At 67.7% G+C, this 16679-nt stretch overlaps 1 protein-coding gene across 1 annotated transcript in view; it reads right to left on the minus strand.

The window, feature by feature from the left end:
• Lama5 (laminin subunit alpha 5) overlaps nucleotides 1–16679 on the minus strand; it is a 43545-nt gene that overhangs the window by 5378 nt on the left and 21488 nt on the right. The window contains exons 18-59 of the mRNA XM_042699550.1: nucleotides 16478–16577; nucleotides 16328–16380; nucleotides 16137–16242; nucleotides 15727–15826; nucleotides 15440–15596; nucleotides 15146–15284; nucleotides 14814–14956; nucleotides 14629–14735; nucleotides 14369–14522; nucleotides 13922–14082; nucleotides 13724–13832; nucleotides 13337–13434; nucleotides 13061–13262; nucleotides 12764–12890; nucleotides 12173–12312; nucleotides 11652–11767; nucleotides 11353–11564; nucleotides 10717–10921; nucleotides 10452–10596; nucleotides 10159–10299; nucleotides 9904–10062; nucleotides 9544–9645; nucleotides 9368–9451; nucleotides 7646–7867; nucleotides 6712–6825; nucleotides 6429–6556; nucleotides 5939–6019; nucleotides 5641–5855; nucleotides 5265–5365; nucleotides 4855–5035; nucleotides 4618–4767; nucleotides 4018–4169; nucleotides 3835–3945; nucleotides 3523–3634; nucleotides 2911–3081; nucleotides 2335–2531; nucleotides 2076–2192; nucleotides 1754–1908; nucleotides 1195–1336; nucleotides 1003–1105; nucleotides 653–763; nucleotides 14–193 (exon numbers count right to left, since the gene is read on the minus strand). Coding sequence (XP_042555484.1) covers nucleotides 14–193; nucleotides 653–763; nucleotides 1003–1105; nucleotides 1195–1336; nucleotides 1754–1908; nucleotides 2076–2192; nucleotides 2335–2531; nucleotides 2911–3081; nucleotides 3523–3634; nucleotides 3835–3945; nucleotides 4018–4169; nucleotides 4618–4767; nucleotides 4855–5035; nucleotides 5265–5365; nucleotides 5641–5855; nucleotides 5939–6019; nucleotides 6429–6556; nucleotides 6712–6825; nucleotides 7646–7867; nucleotides 9368–9451; nucleotides 9544–9645; nucleotides 9904–10062; nucleotides 10159–10299; nucleotides 10452–10596; nucleotides 10717–10921; nucleotides 11353–11564; nucleotides 11652–11767; nucleotides 12173–12312; nucleotides 12764–12890; nucleotides 13061–13262; nucleotides 13337–13434; nucleotides 13724–13832; nucleotides 13922–14082; nucleotides 14369–14522; nucleotides 14629–14735; nucleotides 14814–14956; nucleotides 15146–15284; nucleotides 15440–15596; nucleotides 15727–15826; nucleotides 16137–16242; nucleotides 16328–16380; nucleotides 16478–16577 — 5803 coding nt within the window. The remainder of the gene's footprint in view (nucleotides 1–13; nucleotides 194–652; nucleotides 764–1002; nucleotides 1106–1194; nucleotides 1337–1753; nucleotides 1909–2075; nucleotides 2193–2334; nucleotides 2532–2910; nucleotides 3082–3522; nucleotides 3635–3834; nucleotides 3946–4017; nucleotides 4170–4617; nucleotides 4768–4854; nucleotides 5036–5264; nucleotides 5366–5640; nucleotides 5856–5938; nucleotides 6020–6428; nucleotides 6557–6711; nucleotides 6826–7645; nucleotides 7868–9367; nucleotides 9452–9543; nucleotides 9646–9903; nucleotides 10063–10158; nucleotides 10300–10451; nucleotides 10597–10716; nucleotides 10922–11352; nucleotides 11565–11651; nucleotides 11768–12172; nucleotides 12313–12763; nucleotides 12891–13060; nucleotides 13263–13336; nucleotides 13435–13723; nucleotides 13833–13921; nucleotides 14083–14368; nucleotides 14523–14628; nucleotides 14736–14813; nucleotides 14957–15145; nucleotides 15285–15439; nucleotides 15597–15726; nucleotides 15827–16136; nucleotides 16243–16327; nucleotides 16381–16477; nucleotides 16578–16679) is intronic.

Consider the following 16679-nt stretch of genomic DNA (forward strand, 5'->3'; position numbering starts at 1 on the left):
GACTGCAGCTCACCTGAGCGGCCCGCGTCAAGTACCACCTGGCCCAGGTCCCGGCCGCGCAGCCCCCCAAACCGGCCTTGCCAGTCCTCTAGGTTCTTCTGCATGTCCTGGAGCCGGGACTGCACGCGGGAGGCCGTGTCCTGGGCCTGGGCAGCCACTGCCTTGGCGTGGGCGATCTTCTCGCTTGTCTCGTCTGCAGGAATGGTGGGCGGGAGGGCAGGGCTGGGCGGGGACCACCCGGGCCTCCACTGCCAAACCCAGTCACCGCACCATCCCCAAAGCCCAGTGCGGAAAACCAGCTTCTCCCCAGCAGGGATGCTGGCCTGGGCCCCGCCACATTCCAACTTGAGTCTACTTGTTCAGGTCGTGGAGCACCCATGGGGCGAAACGTCCCCACGCACGTGGTCCAGCCGTGCGCTTCGCTCTGAGCCCTCCGCAAACAGCAGGCGCGGCCCTCCACACCCGCCTGCCCTGGGCCTTCACCCCGTGCCCGGCGTCTGGCGCGTGCCGCCAGCTGGACAGGCCGGGGCCGGGCTCATCCGCCACGGGTGGCCAGGGGCTGTTCCCAGGGCTCAGGCAGGGACGCACCCACCATCCCGGGGCCCTGAGGGAGTGAAGGCTCGGTGGGCAGGTGCGGGGAGGAACCACACACCTGTGTCCATGGCCAGCATGGCCTGGGCCTCCCGGACCCGAGCTGCCAGCTCGTCCTTCTGTGCACGCATGTCCCGGATCTGGGTGCCAGCACCCTGCAGGGCGACCCGCGCTGCAGAAGAGGAAACTCAGTGCCACGGAGCCGGGCCCAGCTTCCTCACCCCGAGAGCCATGCCGGAGCCGCACAGACTCAGATTCCCAACCGAGTGCTGGCGTGAGCCCCGGCCTGCGAGTACAGTTCACATGGGACAAACCGGGGTCCCACGGGGCAGGGCCTGAGACGCCACACGGAAGCCTCAGGACCAGGGTCCCCTCATAGTCCAGACACCCTGCAGGCCCGGCTCCACTCACCGAGGTCTAACCGCCGCCGTTGCCCCCGGATGGCCACCTCCAGCGCACTGCTGTTGGCCAGCAGTCGCTGGGCTCGGTCTGCCAGGCCCTTCCGGACCACCAGCTGCAGAGGGAAAACAGGGTGCAGTTCAGACCGCCAGGAGCACCGGGAAACGGGGGACCAGAGCCTTGGGAAAGTTAGGTCTCACCTACCTCCCATGTGTGAGCCGCCTGCCGCTGGGCCTGGCCGGCTGCGCGCTCCGCAGCCTGCACAGCCTGCAGGATGCTGCTATAGGCGTTGGAGGCCTCCACAGCCCTCTGGATGAAGCGGTCCTGGTTGATGCCCCGGATGATGCTGTGTGGGAGAGATGAGAGGTTTGTGGGGGGCGGGGGGGGGGGGGCTCGCTGTGCAGGACAGCAGCGGCGGGGGGAGGGGGCTCGCTGTGCAGGACAGCAGCGGCGGGGGGAGGGGGCTCGCTGTGCAGGACAGCAGCGGCGGGGGGGGGGGGCTCGCTGTGCAGGACAGCAGCGGCGGGGGGAGGGGGCTCGGAGCGCAGGTGAGCCCAGGCTGTGGTGCCCAGCGTTACAACGGCCATCCTGCCTCTTGGTCCAGCCTCCAGGCCTCCGAGCCCCGCCTCTGCCCGCCAGGTGTTCCTTTCTGACCCCTTTCGGGGGAATGGCTTCTCCCTGCAGGAACCCTCCCAGCCAGCCCCTGTTCAGGCGTGGCTGCCTCTGGCAGGGGCTGGCCTGGCCCCTGGCGGTCCACACGCACCTAGACAAGTTGAGTGCCAGCTGGTCCAGCTGCCGGGCGTGGGCCTCAGCGGCCTCCACCAGACCTAGCTTGCTGCCGGCTGGGGAGAAGAGCTGCATCTTCTGCAGCAGGGGTGCGCGTGCGCCGTCGAGGCTGGCCGCCAGGCGCTCCAACTCCTGGGGAGGGGCAGGGCGGGGCCGAGTGAGGACACCCCGACTCCTACGCCACCCACCCAACCTGGGACCCCAGGGGCCTCAGGGGTATGCGGAGGGCACAGGAACCGGCCGTGGCTGCCGCCCGGAAAGCAGCTGCACGGGGGGGACAGGACCTCGGCCGGCCTCACCTCCTTGGCTATATCCACGCCATGCAGAAGCTCCACAACATGGTTCAGGGTCTGCTGGGCGGCCTGCAGGGCAGCCATCACCGTTGCGTTGTCCCGTGACAGCTCCTGCTTCCGTTGCTGGGGGCAAGATTGGGGTTAAAGGGCGTGACAGGCAAGCAGGGGTCCTGGGGTAGAAGGAAGGAGAGGGCAGAGAACCAGGGGGAGGGGAGAGTGGAGAGGAGAGGGGGAGGGGAGGGGGAGGGCAGGGGCCGGCCCTCACCAGGGCTTCCTCCAGCTGCTCCTGGTTGCGGCTGTTGAGCTCCTCGGCCTCCCGCGTGGTGTCCACCGCCCGGTTCAGGGCCTCGCGAAGGTCCATAAGGTCAGCCTCATACTGGGCCAGCTGGTCATGGATTTCCGTGGACAGTTCCTGGTTTTCCCCCCAGCGGCCAGCCAGGTGCTCCTGCACGTGCATTAGCACTGGCCAACACCGGGCGTCAGAGCTGTCACTCGGGCAGCCGGAGCTCCTCTGGTCCCTGACTGGTCCCTGCCCCTCCAAGGCCCAGCTGGGGCCACGACACAGCTGGGCTCTGAGCCAGACCCGCCCCTCCGCCCCTCCCCAGCCCTCAACTCTGAGCCAGCCTCCCCCTGCCCACCCAACTCCTCCTTCTAACCCTCAGCTCTGAGCTGGCCTCCCCCTGCCCACCAACCCCCCCAGCCCCTCCCCCTCCCAGCCCTCAACTGAGCCGGCCTCCCTCTGCCCACCCAACCCCTCCCTCCACCTCTCAGCTCTGAGCCGGCCTCCCCCTGCCCACTCCCCACCCCCCCAAGCCCTGCCTGACCGGTTAGCAGCACTCACGTGTCTGGGCCTCGGCCAGCTCGGCCTCGGCCACTGCCCGGGGGCCCCCCAGGCTCCGCGCCCGCATCTCCTGGAGCAGACGCTCCACTTGCGCCAGCGTCCAGCTCAGCGTCTCTCCCGAGGGGGCCGAGGCGTTAGCTGGCGTCAGATGGCCCATCTGGGCTGCGAGCTCTGTGGGGCCGAAGGTGGTCAGGGCTGAAGGTTGTGCGGGCAGCCTCTTGGCGTGTGCTTCATTCCTTGGTGAGCTCGGGTAGAGCGCACGCTGCCCTTCCGCCTGGCCTTCCCCGGGTACCCAGCTCGGCCAGCCCCCCCTCCCCACAGCCCTCCTTGCCAGCCGGCTCACGCCCAGCTAGAAGGGCACTTTCTCTTGGACTCCTGGGCTAGGCTGGGCCCCACTGCGCCGGCCCGGGAGCCATCATTTTTGCGTGTTCAAGGTCTGTTTGTCATGAAGGAAGTGGCCAGCTTGGCCCATCTCACGCAGTCCACCTGGACTCATCAGCCCCTTACGCACATCCTGAGCACACCACACACAGCTAAGCACGCACCCCTGCCAGTTCTCCCAGGACGTGCTCGGGCGAGACCCCAAGGACACCCCTGTCCCAGCAGCCTTACCGCTCAGGGCACGGTCCACAGCCCGGATCGTCTCCAGCAGCGTCTGGGCCCGACCCCGTGTGACCTCGGTGCTGTCCAGCAGTCGACCTGCCTGGTCTCGGGCTCCAGCGGCCTGTGGATATGAGCTTCAGCCACATCCGACTAGTGGGAGCATGGGGGGGGGGGGGGGGGGGGGGGGAGGTGGCCCGGGTGACAGGGACGGCTGAGGCACAGTGCGGCTGGGAAATGGGGAAGCTCCAGAGGGTGAGGAACCCCGGGGCTCTCCCGGGAGGGGCATGCAGGCACTTGGGGCAGGGGCCGCAGGGGTCCTGCCTGGCTGTCCAGCTGCTGTGCGTCCTGCACAAGGCTTGTGCTCTGTCGCTCCAGAGTCTGCAGCCGCTGCACCGCCTCGTGACGGGGATCTGGTGGACCCCGGAGCTGGGTCTGAGGGGAGCAGGAGGTGAGGGCCTGAACCGAGGGGGGGAGGGAGGAGAGGGAGCAGGCGGCAGGAGGCACCTTCAGGTCGGTGATGGAGTCGTTCAGCCTGTGCAGCCGCGCCCAGGCCGCCGAGCTGGTGTTGAGGCTGCGGAGCTGCTCTCGAATGGCGGGGAGGATGGCGCCAGCCCGCTCCAGGTCGTCCAGAAGCAGGACCACACAGTGGTCACACACTGCGGGCAACGAGGGCCACGGGTCAGTGGGGGCGGGGTGGGGCAGGGACTGGAGGGTCACAGGATTGTGGCAGGGGTCACCGTGGGGTCGATGAGTCAACACGGAGCCAGACGTGCCAGAGAAGTGAGGTCAGTGGGGAGGGGGGGTCACAGGATAAAGAAGAGGTCTTGGGGTTCAGCCAGAGATCATGGGGTTGGCACAGAGTCTGAGCAGAAGGGGTCAAGGTGGAGGGTCAGAGGCTGGCATGGGGTCATCACGGAGGTTGGGATGGAATGGGGCAGGTGCAGGACCAGCCGGATGCGGTGCCCACTTGAGTGCTGGGCAGGGTTGGAGGCGGAGGGGCCCGCAATCCACAGAAGGGCAGGGATGGAGGGGACCGGGATCCCCAGGGCCAGGGTGCAGGTGGTCATCGGGTCAGGACAGGGCTGGGAGGGGCAAGGGGCTGACCTTCGCAGTGGATGCCGTGGCCTCCAGGCCCGCCTGGCACGGGCACCTGGTGCTGTTGGCTACACACATCGCAGCGGTCCCCTCCCAGCCCCGGGGGGCACGTGCAGCGGCCGGTGCGCGGGTCACAATGGCCTCCCGGGCACTGGCAGCCTATAGAGAGAGGCCGGTGAACATGGCGCCCCCCCCCCCCCGCGCGGCTGCCCCCAGCCCTCCTGGGGCCCACCCGCCTCCACTCACGCCTGCAGCCGTGCTCCGGGAGCCCCCAGTGGCCAGGGGCACACTCGCGGCACTGGGGTCCCATGGTCCCAGGTCGGCATCGGCACTGCCCGCTCTGGGGGTGGCACTGCGGGCCTTCAGCGGCCGGTCCACAGGCACAGGGGCGGCAGCCCTGACAGAGCTCGAAGCCAAAGTGTCCTTCCTGCAGGACAGGCTGCAGTGACGCCCTGCCCAGTCCCAGGAACCCCCTGGGGCACGGGGCGCAGTCCTCCTCCCCGCCCAGGGCGTGTGGGCTCCGGCCTCCCCAAGCCCGGCCCTCCTGTCCCCGCCAGGAGGTCATCAACGACAGGGGCATTCTCCTCCTGTCCCCCGTCTGCCCAGGCCCTTCCCCCCACTGCCCCCCCCGCCAGCTCCCCCCCCCCCCCCCGCACCTGACAGCGGTCGCAGCGTGTCCCGGCCACACCCGCCTTGCACACGCAGCGCCCGGTCTGGGGGTCGCAGGCCTCCGTCCCGCACAGGGAGCAGTCGCACCCTAAGGGAAGGCGTGCTGTGACTTCCCAGTCCACCCCAGCCATTCCCCCGCCTTCCTGCTCACACCCGAGCCGCCACCTCCCTGGTTGAGCCGGGCCTTCCTCTCCCAAACCTGACAGGCCCCTGAGTGAGCATGCACGGGGGTGGGGCGGAGTGCAGAGTGCAGAGCCCGTGACGGGGTCCTGACCACGACGGGGGGGGGGGGGGGGGGGCGCCCTCCCGCCCGCTGCACGCGCCTGTCCCCGGAGTGCGCCCCACGGCCCCGCCCCCGCCTACGCGTGCAGTTGCCGGGGAGCAGGGCGTTCCCGTAGAAGCCGGGGGCGCACGCCTCACAGCGGGGCCCGGTGGTATGGCGTAGGCAGCTGCGGCAGGCGCCGGTCAGGGGGTCGCAGTCACTGAAGAGCAGGTTGGGGTCCCCGTTGCCGCTGCAGTCGCAGGGCTGGCAGGAGCTGCCCAGCACCAGAGGGTTCCCGAAGAAGCCAGGTGCGCAGCTGGCATGCAGAGAGGGCGGTCGGGTCAGGCCAGGGCCGGCCCACACCGGTCCGGGTCTGCGCTCTGCCCGCCCGCCGCTTACCGCTCGCAGGAGGCCCCGGCGTAGCCAGGCTTGCACAGGCACTGGGCATGCCCTCCTCGCAGCACACAGGCCTCCGCGAAGCTGAGGACGAGAGGAGGCCAGCCGCTGCCCACCTGCCCTCCCGGCCCGGGAGAAGGAGGGGAGCGGTGGAGGGGGGCGGCAGAGGGGGAGGTGGAGGGGGGAGGTAGAGGGGGGCGGTGGAGGGGGCGGTGGAGGGGGGCGGTGGAGGGCACGGAGAAGGAGGGGGCGGTGGAGTGGGGCAGTGGAGGGCATGGAAAAGGAGGGGGGTGGTGGAGAGGGGTGGTGGAGGGGGGCGGTGGAGGGCATGGAAAAGGAGGGGGGCGGTGGAGGGGGTAGTGGAGGGGGGAGGTGGAGGGGGGCGGCGGAGAGGGCAGGTGGAGGGGGGCGGTGGAGGGGGGCGGCGGAGGGGGCGGCGGAGGGGGGCGGGCAGGGAGAGGCTCTCGCGCCACCAGGGCCTGGCTCGGCTTACTTGTTGGAAGGCACTGCGAGCGGGCAGGGACAGCTGGCACAGGGGGCCGTGGGGTCCCCGGCCCCACCGCTCACAAAGCCGGCCCGGCAGCGCTCGCAGTGGTCGCCCTCGGTGTTGTGCTGGCAGCCCTGGGCAGTGCAGACGGGGCCGGCAGTGAGCGGGGCCCTGCCACACCGCGCCATGCACCCCAGGCCTCCGTGGGTTGAGGGCCACCGGCCTCTTCTGTGGCCCGCCCGCCCACCCATGCTTTGGTGGCTGTGCCCCTTCCACCAGGCCTACTCACCACACAGATGCCAGAGCCGGGGAGGCAGCGGTCTGAGTGGCCGTGGCACTGACAAGGGACACAGCGGCCCAGGAAGGGTCCTTTGGTGTCACGGAAGTAGCCAGGGGCGCATTCCTGGGGAAGGGGAAAGGGGAAGGGGGCAGTGACTGAGAAAAGGCAGAGCCAGCCCAAGGCTGAGCAGAGCTGGGGGCGGGGGGGGGGGGGGGGGGGGACTGCTCCCAGTCAGACCCCAGGGCTCTGCATTCCCAGCCACGGCTGTGGGGCAGGGCGCCCTGCAGCCCAGGGGCCGGGGCAAGGCTGCAATCGGGAGCTCCCGACGGGGACAGGCCAAAGGTCTAGCCACTGGCTCCTAGCCCAGAGAACCTGGATCCCACAGCCACACCACCACGGAGCCTCAGGAAGGACCAGACCCCAGAGCCAGTGGCCAGGGCCTCCTCCTCTACCCCAAGTGCCTCTTCCTAGCAGGTGCGCAGCCACAGATCTGAAATGGCCAAGCCGCCCTCGACTAGCCAGCGCAGAGCAGAGGAGCACAGGCAAGGAAGCGCTAGCGGGACGCTAGGATGGACGGTGGATGGCAGCCGGGGGGCGCTGTGGGGAGGGCTGGCCGGGACGCTAGGATGGACGGTGGATGGCAGCCGGGGGGCGCTGTGGGGAGGGCTGGCCGGGACGCTAGGATGGACGGTGGATGGCAGCCGGGGGGGCGCTGTGGGGAGGGCTGGCTGGGACGCTAGGATGGACGGTGGATGGCAGCCGGGGGGGCGCTGTGGGGAGGGCTGGCCGGGAGCGAAGCTGACAGTGCAGTGGTGACCAGGAGCAGCGGCAGGGACGAGCCGGGGAACTGAGGTGGGAGGGTGAGCGGATGCGAGCAGGCGCGGGCTCAAGCGAGGGCTGCGTGGCTGGGCAGCCTCGGCCGGCCCCCCCCGCCCCCCCTCACCTGGCACGAGTCGCCGCGGTAGTTGGCAGGACACATGCACACCTCCACGTTGCTGGCTGGAGGCCCCATGCCCATCTCACCAGCTACCTCCAGTACCACCCTACGCAGGGAGACCGAGTTGGCCAAGAGGGCCCGGATCTGCAGCTGCTCCAGGCTGGCCAGGACCATCATGAGTTCCTCCCGGGACACAGCGTTGTGGGTCTCCATGTGCCGGAAGTTCCCCTGGGGACGAAGACATGACCTCAGCGGACGACACCCAAGGACGAAGAGGGACAAAGCCTCATGTGAGGGACAGGCAGAGACAAACGCAGGGCGGAGGCACACACAGACCAGGGGGCAGGACTTCCACCGGGAAACCAGCAGCTGGCCCCTACCTCACACCACACACCACATCCAGGCGTGCGAAGAATTACAATGTTTAAGCTCTTAGAAGAAAATACACGTTAAGTGCTTTCTGACTTGGAAGAGAAATACTTTCTTAAAAAATGTGAAAACATTACCATACGTGAAAAAATAGATAAGGTGGTAAATATTAAGAACTATTCGTCCAAAGACATCTTTCTTTTTTGGGGTGAGTACTAGGATTTGAACTCAGGGCTTTGAACTCTACCATTAAGCCATACCTCCAGCCCTTTTTAGCACTTTTTTGTTTTGTTTTTTTCTGGGGGGCTGGTTGTGGGGCTTGAACTCTGGGCCTGGGCTCTGTCCCTCAGTTTTTCAACTCAAGGCGAGCGCTCTACCACTCGAGCCACAGCGCCACTTCCAGTATTCTGAGTAGTTTCATTGGAGATCAGAGTCTCACAGACTTTCCTGCCTGGGCTGGCTTTGAACCATGATCCTCACATCTCAGCCTCCTGAGTAGCTAGGATGACAGGCATGAGCCACCAGTGTTCCGCTCAAAGGTAATTTTTAAAATATTTTATAAAGTCTATGTTGAGATTATAAGTGCTGTGCCTATTAAATCTTCCCTCGCTTATTTGGCAACTATAATTTTTTTTCCAGTAGTGGGGATTAATCCAGGGCCTTGTGCATTCAGACAGGAGCTCTACCTGGGGGGAGGCAATCGTGGTCAACGGACATCTCAGGGAAAAGCAAGAATGGCCTGTAGATACAGATGCTTCCCCGACAAAGAGTATTAACAGTGAACTCCTCTACACAGGCAAGGAAGAGACCATAAGTCAAAGAGACTTAGTCAAAAGACGAAGGGGTGGGGCCACAGAGGAAGGAGCCAATCACAGAGCGGTGTGAAGCGCTCATGACCCATGGCAGGGGGCTGGGAAGGTGGCTCAGTGGTAGAGCGCTTGCCTTGCATGCCTGAGGCCCTGGGTTCGATTCCTCAGCACCACATAAGCAAAAAGGAAAAAAGCCGGAAGTGGCGCTGTGGCTCAAGTGGTAGAGTGCTAGCCTTGAACTGAAGAGCTGAGGGACAGCGCCCAGGCCCAGAGTTCAGGCTCCACAACCGGACCCCCCCCCCCAAAAAAAACAAAACAAAAAAATCCATGGCAGTCAAAGACCCATCACGTGTCGTCAAAGCATTCATCGTGTTTCTGGGGTGATCAGACAGAAAGCCCAAGCCCCCCACAGCCAGTGCCCTGCAGCGCCCCCCCCCCCGGTCCCCCCCGCAGTGTCAGTACCCTGCAGCCGCCCCGTCCCGCCACGGGGCTGTTTTCCACAGTGGGCGTGGCCTTCTGTGGCTGTGCGGGTCCAGCCAGCGCTACTCACCTCCACCAGCTGCAGCTGCCCATGATGAACATGGCCAGGCGCGGGGTAGGACGGCTCTAGGTATGTGATGCTCATCTGGTTGCCCTGGGAGACGCACAGGCCAGGTAAGTGCGGCCTGTGGTCCCAGCTGTCCCCTCCCACCTGCCCGTCCTGCTACGTCCACGCCCTCCTGCTACCTGCAGTACCACACCCGGCCTGCTCTCAGTCGGGAAGAAGACATCTCCCCGCTGGGTCTCTGAGTGCAGCTCGTAGCGGAGAGTCCCTCCGTAGGACGACACCTGGAGCCAGGACAGTTGGGTGACCTGGCCAGGCCCTGGCCGGGGACCCCGACGGTGGCCTCCCCACCCCGTTCCGTGGAGCCGGGCCCGGGAGCCCTCCTCGCGACACCGGCCCTGGGCCGGGGAGCCTCTGGCTCCTCTGCAGCTGGCCCCCAGCTGTGCTGGCCACCCTTACCACGCTCCTGGCCCCTGGCCATAGTTCGTTCTTAGGGAGCATAGCCACTCCATGTGTCCTCCAAACCTAACGCCTTTGCTCACCCGATCTCCAAGGTAGGAAGGGGGCGCCTGCCAGTACAGCTCCGGGCTGCTGTCGACCACATGCCGCAGGTCTGCGTAGAGCCACGTCCCTTCCCGACGCTCATGGGGGACCACCTGCCGGTCACTGCTCAGCAGCGTCCAGCCCTCCATGTCCGTGAACTGTGGGCGCACGGGGGTCATGTGGGGTGGGTGCCCGTCCCCGCATGCTGCCCCCCGCTGGCCGGGGTCACGGGGCTGGCTGTCCCGAGCAGATACCTCGCGGCGGGCGTGGGCGGAGCTCCGGCAGTGCTCGGTGGCCCCAAAGCAGAAGCAGCGGGTGCAGCCCTTGGGGTTGGAGGCATCGAGGGAGAAGGCCCCCACTCGACACTGGTCACACCTCGGGCCCTGCACGTTCTCCTGGGGGCAGCAGAAACGACACGAGTGTGCGGGGGGCCTGGCCGCAGCTCGCGGCAGCCCCCGCGGCCCCCTACTCTCCAGACATCGGGAAGCTGTGCAGGTGTCTCTGCCACAGGCGGCGTGTGGAGGGGCCCCGGCGTGGCTCCGCTCACCTTGCAGTGGCACTGGCCTGTGAGGGCGTCACACACGCTGGGCGCCGTGCCCGCCCCGTGGCAGTCACAGGGCCGGCAGCTGGGGTACCCGTAGAAGCCCGGCGCGCAGCTGTCACAGCGGCGCCCGGACACGTTGGGCCGGCACCTGCCAGAGCAGAGGGCAGCTGAGCCTCCAAGAACCAAACGGGGTGGGGCAGACACCGGGACCTCTGGTCAGCCGTGCCCACCCCGAGCCCACCCAGGGCCCCGGGACTTCCAGGCTCACTTGCACTGGCCGCTGTCCGTGTCACAGGTCGGGTCAGTCAGCTCCTGCACGCCAGGCCCGGAGCAGTTGCACTCCTCACAGCCAACCAGGGGGTGGCAGCCGAAGGTCTGGGGCTGGCAGACCAGGCAGTCGGGGGGCACGGTGCGCGGCGGGCAGATGCATCGGCCCGTGAGCTCGTCGCACAGGCGGGCCCCACAGTCACAGGCTGCGGGGGTGGACATCGCCAGCTGACCCGAGCCCTCTGCCCCGCTCTGCCGCAGCTGCAGACCGCGGGGCGTGCGGGCGGCGCCTGTGACTCCCGCCCCAGCCACGCCACATCCAGGCCCCGGGGCTTTGGGCGGCTGCCCTCATGGACACGCTGACATCTAGTTGCCAAGCGCTGCACACTACCTGCTGGTTCCCAGAATGTTCTAGACAAACCCACAAGATGGGTGTCCTACGCCTAGGCCACAAGCTGTCTGAGGTTCCTAGACAGAACGTGGCAGGGCTGGCCTGACAGACTCCTCCCGGCCTGGCCTGTGAGCCGGGAAGTCCTCATGGGGGGTCTAGCTGGCAGCCCCTGCCTCCTGTGCCCTGTAGCTGGGAAGTGCCCACGGGGCTAGCCCCCAGCCCGGTGCTCACACAGGGGGTACTCACGCCTGCAGTTGGGGAAGCCCCAGTAGCCTGTAGCACAGCGAGAGCAGTCACGGCCGATGACGTGGGCCCGGCAGGGACACTGGCCCCCAAAGGGCTCACAAGTGGGGCCCGTGGCACCCACCTCGTGGCAGCCACAGGGCCGAGCACCGTTATTGTAGAAGAGAGAGAGGGAGGCGGCGGCCTGCCGGCAGAATGGGGTGGAGCTGCTGGGGCTGCGAGGAGAGGAAGGGGTGAGGCCGGTGCTCCACGGGCCACGCGTGGCACACGCCCCAGCGCCGCCCAGCCCCAACCCTGCCCACCTGATGTGATAGCCATGGGCGGCACAGTGGCTGATGAAGTCATAGGACTTGTCCAGGGGCTCCTCCCTGAGGTAGCTGGGGCCATAGACGTCCTCGGGGACCACCAACACGTAGTCCTGGGGAGGGGCGCCTGGTCACTGGGGGCCGGCGAAGGGCCTGGTCGGGGGAGCGGCCAGGGCCTACGGGAAGGGGACAGCCCCAACCCTGCAGCGCCCCCTCCCTCAACCCCCCCATCCTCAGGCACTGCAGCCACCGCAGCGGGGGAGGGCATGAAAGACAGAGAGACCTCTCCTCTGCTCTGTTCCCTGCCTTTTGCCGACATCTCCCCCAGCCCGGTCCACCATCCAGGCTGGCCTCTGGAGGACCACTGCCTCATCAGAGACCCGACACCTGCGAGATGTCTCCTCACTTGATCCTGGAGGTCCCAGGGGCAGAAGTGACTACACTTGGTCTTGGCATGGTGGCGGTGAGACCCAAGGTAGGATGATGGGCCTCAAGGAGGGATGAGCCCTGGGACTCACCAGCCAGAGCCACCGGCCCTCGGGCACCCGCACGGTCACCGTGAGCTCGCTGTCTGTCACGTCCAGCACAGTCCGGCCCTCACACGACACCAGCGTGCGGCACCCATACCCATGCGGGCAGAAGCTGGCGTTGGCATAGCCTGGAGGGGAAGACGGGGGAGATCAGGACGCCGGCTCGACCGCGCCCGGCTCCACAGCCTGTCCTAGGCCACGGCGCGAGCGTGGTGGCTCCTGCACGTGCTCCGGATCTGTCTGCAGAGAACCTGCGGGGCCCTAGCTTCGGGGACCAGCCCTGGCCACACAGCCACAGGCTGGGGCAGGCCCCTAGCTTGGGGACCAGCCCCGGCCACGCAGCCATGGGCTGGGGGGTGGGGGCAGATCTAGCCGAAGCCCACAATCAACCTCTATTTTATCACGTGGGACAGAAACACGCCAAGAACTGTAACATGGGGAGGGGCTGCGGGGACAAGACTGTGGGAACAGGGTGGGGGAGGTGTGGCTGACACCCACAGCAGCCAGACTGCGTCCACCTGTCCCTGCCTGTGCCCGTGGTGGCCACGGCGGCACAACCACCCCTCCCCGGCCACTCACCCTGCCAGACCCGGCCTCCATGGATCAGGACCTCCACGGAGAAGGTGGGGTGGGCCGGCTGGTACCCGTGCAGCAGGAAGGCGTAGCGGCCCAGGGTGGGGACCTGGGTGGTGAAGACCACGGTGCCCTGCGGGGACAGGCTCGAATGAGCGGGCAGAAGTGGGGACATGTGGGGTCCGAGGCGGCCCCCATTACTGTCTGGCCCACGCCTGGGGGTGGAGAGCAGAGGACTGAGCGCCCTGCCTGATCCCCTGCCCCCCACACCCCAGCGAAGGCCCCGCCCGGCCAAGCCCTCACCTGGGGGTGGCGCAGCAGGGTGGGCTCGATGTCGGGGTCCACCGCGGTGGGGGGGCGAGGCTGGGGCCCGGGAGGGGCAGCTCCGGGGGCAAGCTCCTGGGAGCGGGTCAGAGGGAGGTCCGGAGGGAGCGGCAGCACCTGGCAGTCCCTCAGCACAATGGGCTGTGGCGGCTTCGGGAAGCGCGAGGGCGCGCAGGCAGCCCTGGGGCGGACACGCGCGTGAGCCTGGACCCCGGCCACCGGGGCCCGGCCGCCCGGCTGCTCCCTGCCCGCTACCTGCTGAGCCCGAAGGCGCCGTGGCTGCTCACACAGTGGACACGGGGCTCCACGAACTCCGTGCTGAACTCCTCCACAGGCACCAGGGTGACGCCGTGCTGCGGATGCAGGGATGATGCAGCCACCTGGACCCTCAGCGCCCCTGACTGCCCGCCCCTGCCCGCTACCCTCTGAGGCCCGGGCCGGTCAGGCTTCCCGCCGGCCCTGCACCGGCGGGCAGGCTCTAAGGACACGTGCGTCTACACCAGGCAGCTCCCAGCTCGGGGCCTGGGATCTGCCGCCCTCCTCTCCCCTTGTACACATGGAAGAAGCCACCCCTGGGGGCCCGGGGAAGCCAGGCCAGCCCCCGAGACCAAGCCGACCTCACGGCAAGGGCTCCGGACTCACCAGGAAGAAACGCGCCTGCAGAGAGGTGAGCCGGATGCTGGCCTCCGAGTCCACGTGGAAGGTGGCCAGGTGGTGCTGTGAGTCCAGGGTGGGGCCTCGGCACAGGGCGCTGGGAGGGAGGGAGGGGAGGTAATGGTCAGTGGGTGAGCAGCCAGGGACCCGGCCCCCACACCAGCACCGCCCCTGTTCCAGGCCCACCTGTACGGGCAGGGGTGTAGGGTGAGCGCCCCCTGCTGGGGGGCCCGCTGGGGTGTGTGTACAGCCACGCCCACCTCCTGGTCAGGACCTTCGTTGGCGTATTCCACCACCAAGGCATAGCGGCCCGGCCGAGACACCATCACCTGAAGCTGGACGTCCACCTGGAGCGGGGAAGGGTGACCAGAAGCCCATGGTCCCTGCCCTTCCCACATCCACCCACCTTGACCCACAGCAGCCCCAGAGAAAGGGCCGACTCCACTTGGGGCATGAGCACAAGGCAAGCCAGGCGGTCTCCCCTCACAGACCAGGTCAGATGGGGACAGCAGTGGCCACACTGGCCTGTCCGTGCTGGCTTCACGGTCCAGCCTTGCCCCACACCTGCGTCCTGCCCTTCCCCCAGGGCCAAAGGCCTCGAGCACCCGCCCTCCCGGGCCCGTGGGCACGCACGTCGATGCCCAAGCAGGCAGCCAGAGGTGGGTGCGAAGGGCTGAGCTGCTCTGTGGGGCAGGGCCGGGGCAAGCTGTTGTCATGGCGACACAGGGCCTCGAGCCCGGATGCCGAGGGAAAGCCGTCCAGCGGGAGATGGGTGTAGAGAAGGCAGCTGAGGACAGAAAGGCTGAGGTCAGCCACAGGGACCCCCAGCACCCAGGAGCTGACCCCGGAAGGCTGCTGCTGGGGGTCCCGGCCCTCACCCCGTGGGCCCTCACTTTTCCTGGGAGTTCTGTGCAGACGGCCTGTAGGTGCAGGCCTCGGTCACTCGGAGCTGCAGGAGCGCCGCCTCATAGTAAGCGCTGGGCAGCAGGACCACGTAGTCCTGGTGAGGACAGAAGGCGGGTGCTGAGGCTCTTTGGCCCAGGGCCTGTCCCCCCACCTACCTTGGTCCCCGCCTCACCAGGAGCACCCCTTCCGCCTCCACAAGAAGGGCCCAGATGCCAGGGTTTAGTACAAAGGGCTCCCCAAAGCCCCTCTGGGGCACAGTGACAAAGGCAGGCTCAGTGCTGGGCAGAAAGGTCACCGGCTGGCTCTGCTCCGTGCCTGGGAGGATGGGGAAGAAGGAAGGGAGATCCTGCCTCGGCTCTCAGGCCTCCCCAACCTGACCGCCCTCCCGTGGTGTGTGGGCACGCGCCAGGGCCAAGCACCCTTCCGGGAGTCGGGGGAGACTGCTGGGGCTGGAGGAATGGAGCAGCGGTGCAGGGCAGGGTGCGCCCGGCAGCCCCGACTCACAGTTGACACAGGCGACAAGCTTGGCCTCCTCGTGCATGGAGACCCGCCCGCTCACGCTGGTGGGCCCCCGGTTCACATAGCGGAAGACCAGGCGAAAGAGGTCAGGAGAGGTCACGTTCAGCCTGGCCACAATCCTGGGCTGGGGGTGGGGGGATGGGCACAGAGTGTCAGGTCATTGCGGCCATGACCAGCATGGTCCTGTGACCCTCCCGGGTGCTGCCTGCTCTGCCGGCCACGCCAGGAGCTGGGAGACATTCAGAGAAGCGGGAGGGATGGGGTGGGGCGCGGCGCCACCTGGATGGGAGACATGTGGGCAAAGCCCCTCCAACTGAAGTTCTCGAATTCCAGGGGGTTGAAGCCAAAGCGCACGGCGTGGCCTGCGGGCGTGGTCGCCTCCTCCAGCTCCAGCCGCAGGTGGTGCAGGCTGGGCAGGTAGTGGTTCTTTGCCGGCCTGTGGCGGCACAGGTGAATGGGTAGGCGGGCACAGGACCCTCAGAGCCACCCAGATCCCTAGGGGCAGCCAGGTCCCGGGTGCCCAGGGAAGGGACGCGGGGATGGGGGGCGCACTCCGGGGAGCTCACTCGCTGCAGGTGAGGCCCTGTGTGTGGGGCCGGCACCGGCAGGCCCCCGTCTTTGGTTCACAGCCCTGGCCCAGAGCACCACCAACATCGCACTGGCAGCCTGCAGCCAGAAGGGAGGTTGTCAGACACTACGCCTCGGCGAGCCCTCCCCCCGCGCCCCGCCTCGGCCCCTCCATCGCAGGGGCAGCCTGGGGCTGGAGTGCCGGCTCAGAGGTGAGAACACAGAAGCGGTGCCTCTTCCACCTCTGCCAGGGTCTGGGCGGCGTCAGGGCGTCGTGTGCTCAGACGACCACCCCTTGCCATGGCCAGCGAGAGACCGCGGCCTGCTGGACCCCGCGTCTCTCCTGGACCTCCACCTCCCAGCCAGAGCCGGGGCAGCGGCGTGGGCCTGGCACCAGTGAGACGCTTACTGCGGCAGCCAAAGTAGTCAGCCTGGTCCAGCCCGAAGAAGCCGTCCTTGCACGCGGAACAAGTCTGCCCACACACATGGGCCTTGCAGAAGCAATGGCCGCTGCCCTGGTGCCAGAAGAGAAATGGGGGGTGAGAGGGAGGTCCCCCGGCCCACCGGCCCGTGGTGCTCGGCACCCTGGTCCTCACTCACCGGCCGGCACCCCTTCACTCCTCCCAGCGTGCCCCTGGGGTCGCAGCTGCATCCTGGGGAGGGCAGAGCAGGTCTAAGGAACTCGGGGGGCAGGAGGGCACGGGTGTCACCCACCCTCTCACCCCCACACCCCCACGAGGGCCGACTTACGGGTACAGCCCTCGGGGTTGCTGGAGCTCAGCCCCCAGTACCCAGGTTTGCAGCGGTCGCAGCTTGGCCCCTCCACGTGAGTCCGGCACGTGCAGGGGGCCTGGGGGAAACAGACGAGACACCATAAGAGTGGGGCCCTGGCCTCGAACCTGCAACCTCTCAGTTCTGGAGTCTTAACAGGGGGAGGGGGGCTCTCCTGCCC

The sequence above is a fragment of the Dipodomys spectabilis genome, unplaced genomic scaffold (assembly GCF_019054845.1).
Source record: "Dipodomys spectabilis isolate Male_0828 unplaced genomic scaffold, ASM1905484v1 ptg000257l, whole genome shotgun sequence".
In the NCBI taxonomy this organism is placed as follows: domain Eukaryota; kingdom Metazoa; phylum Chordata; class Mammalia; order Rodentia; family Heteromyidae; genus Dipodomys; species Dipodomys spectabilis.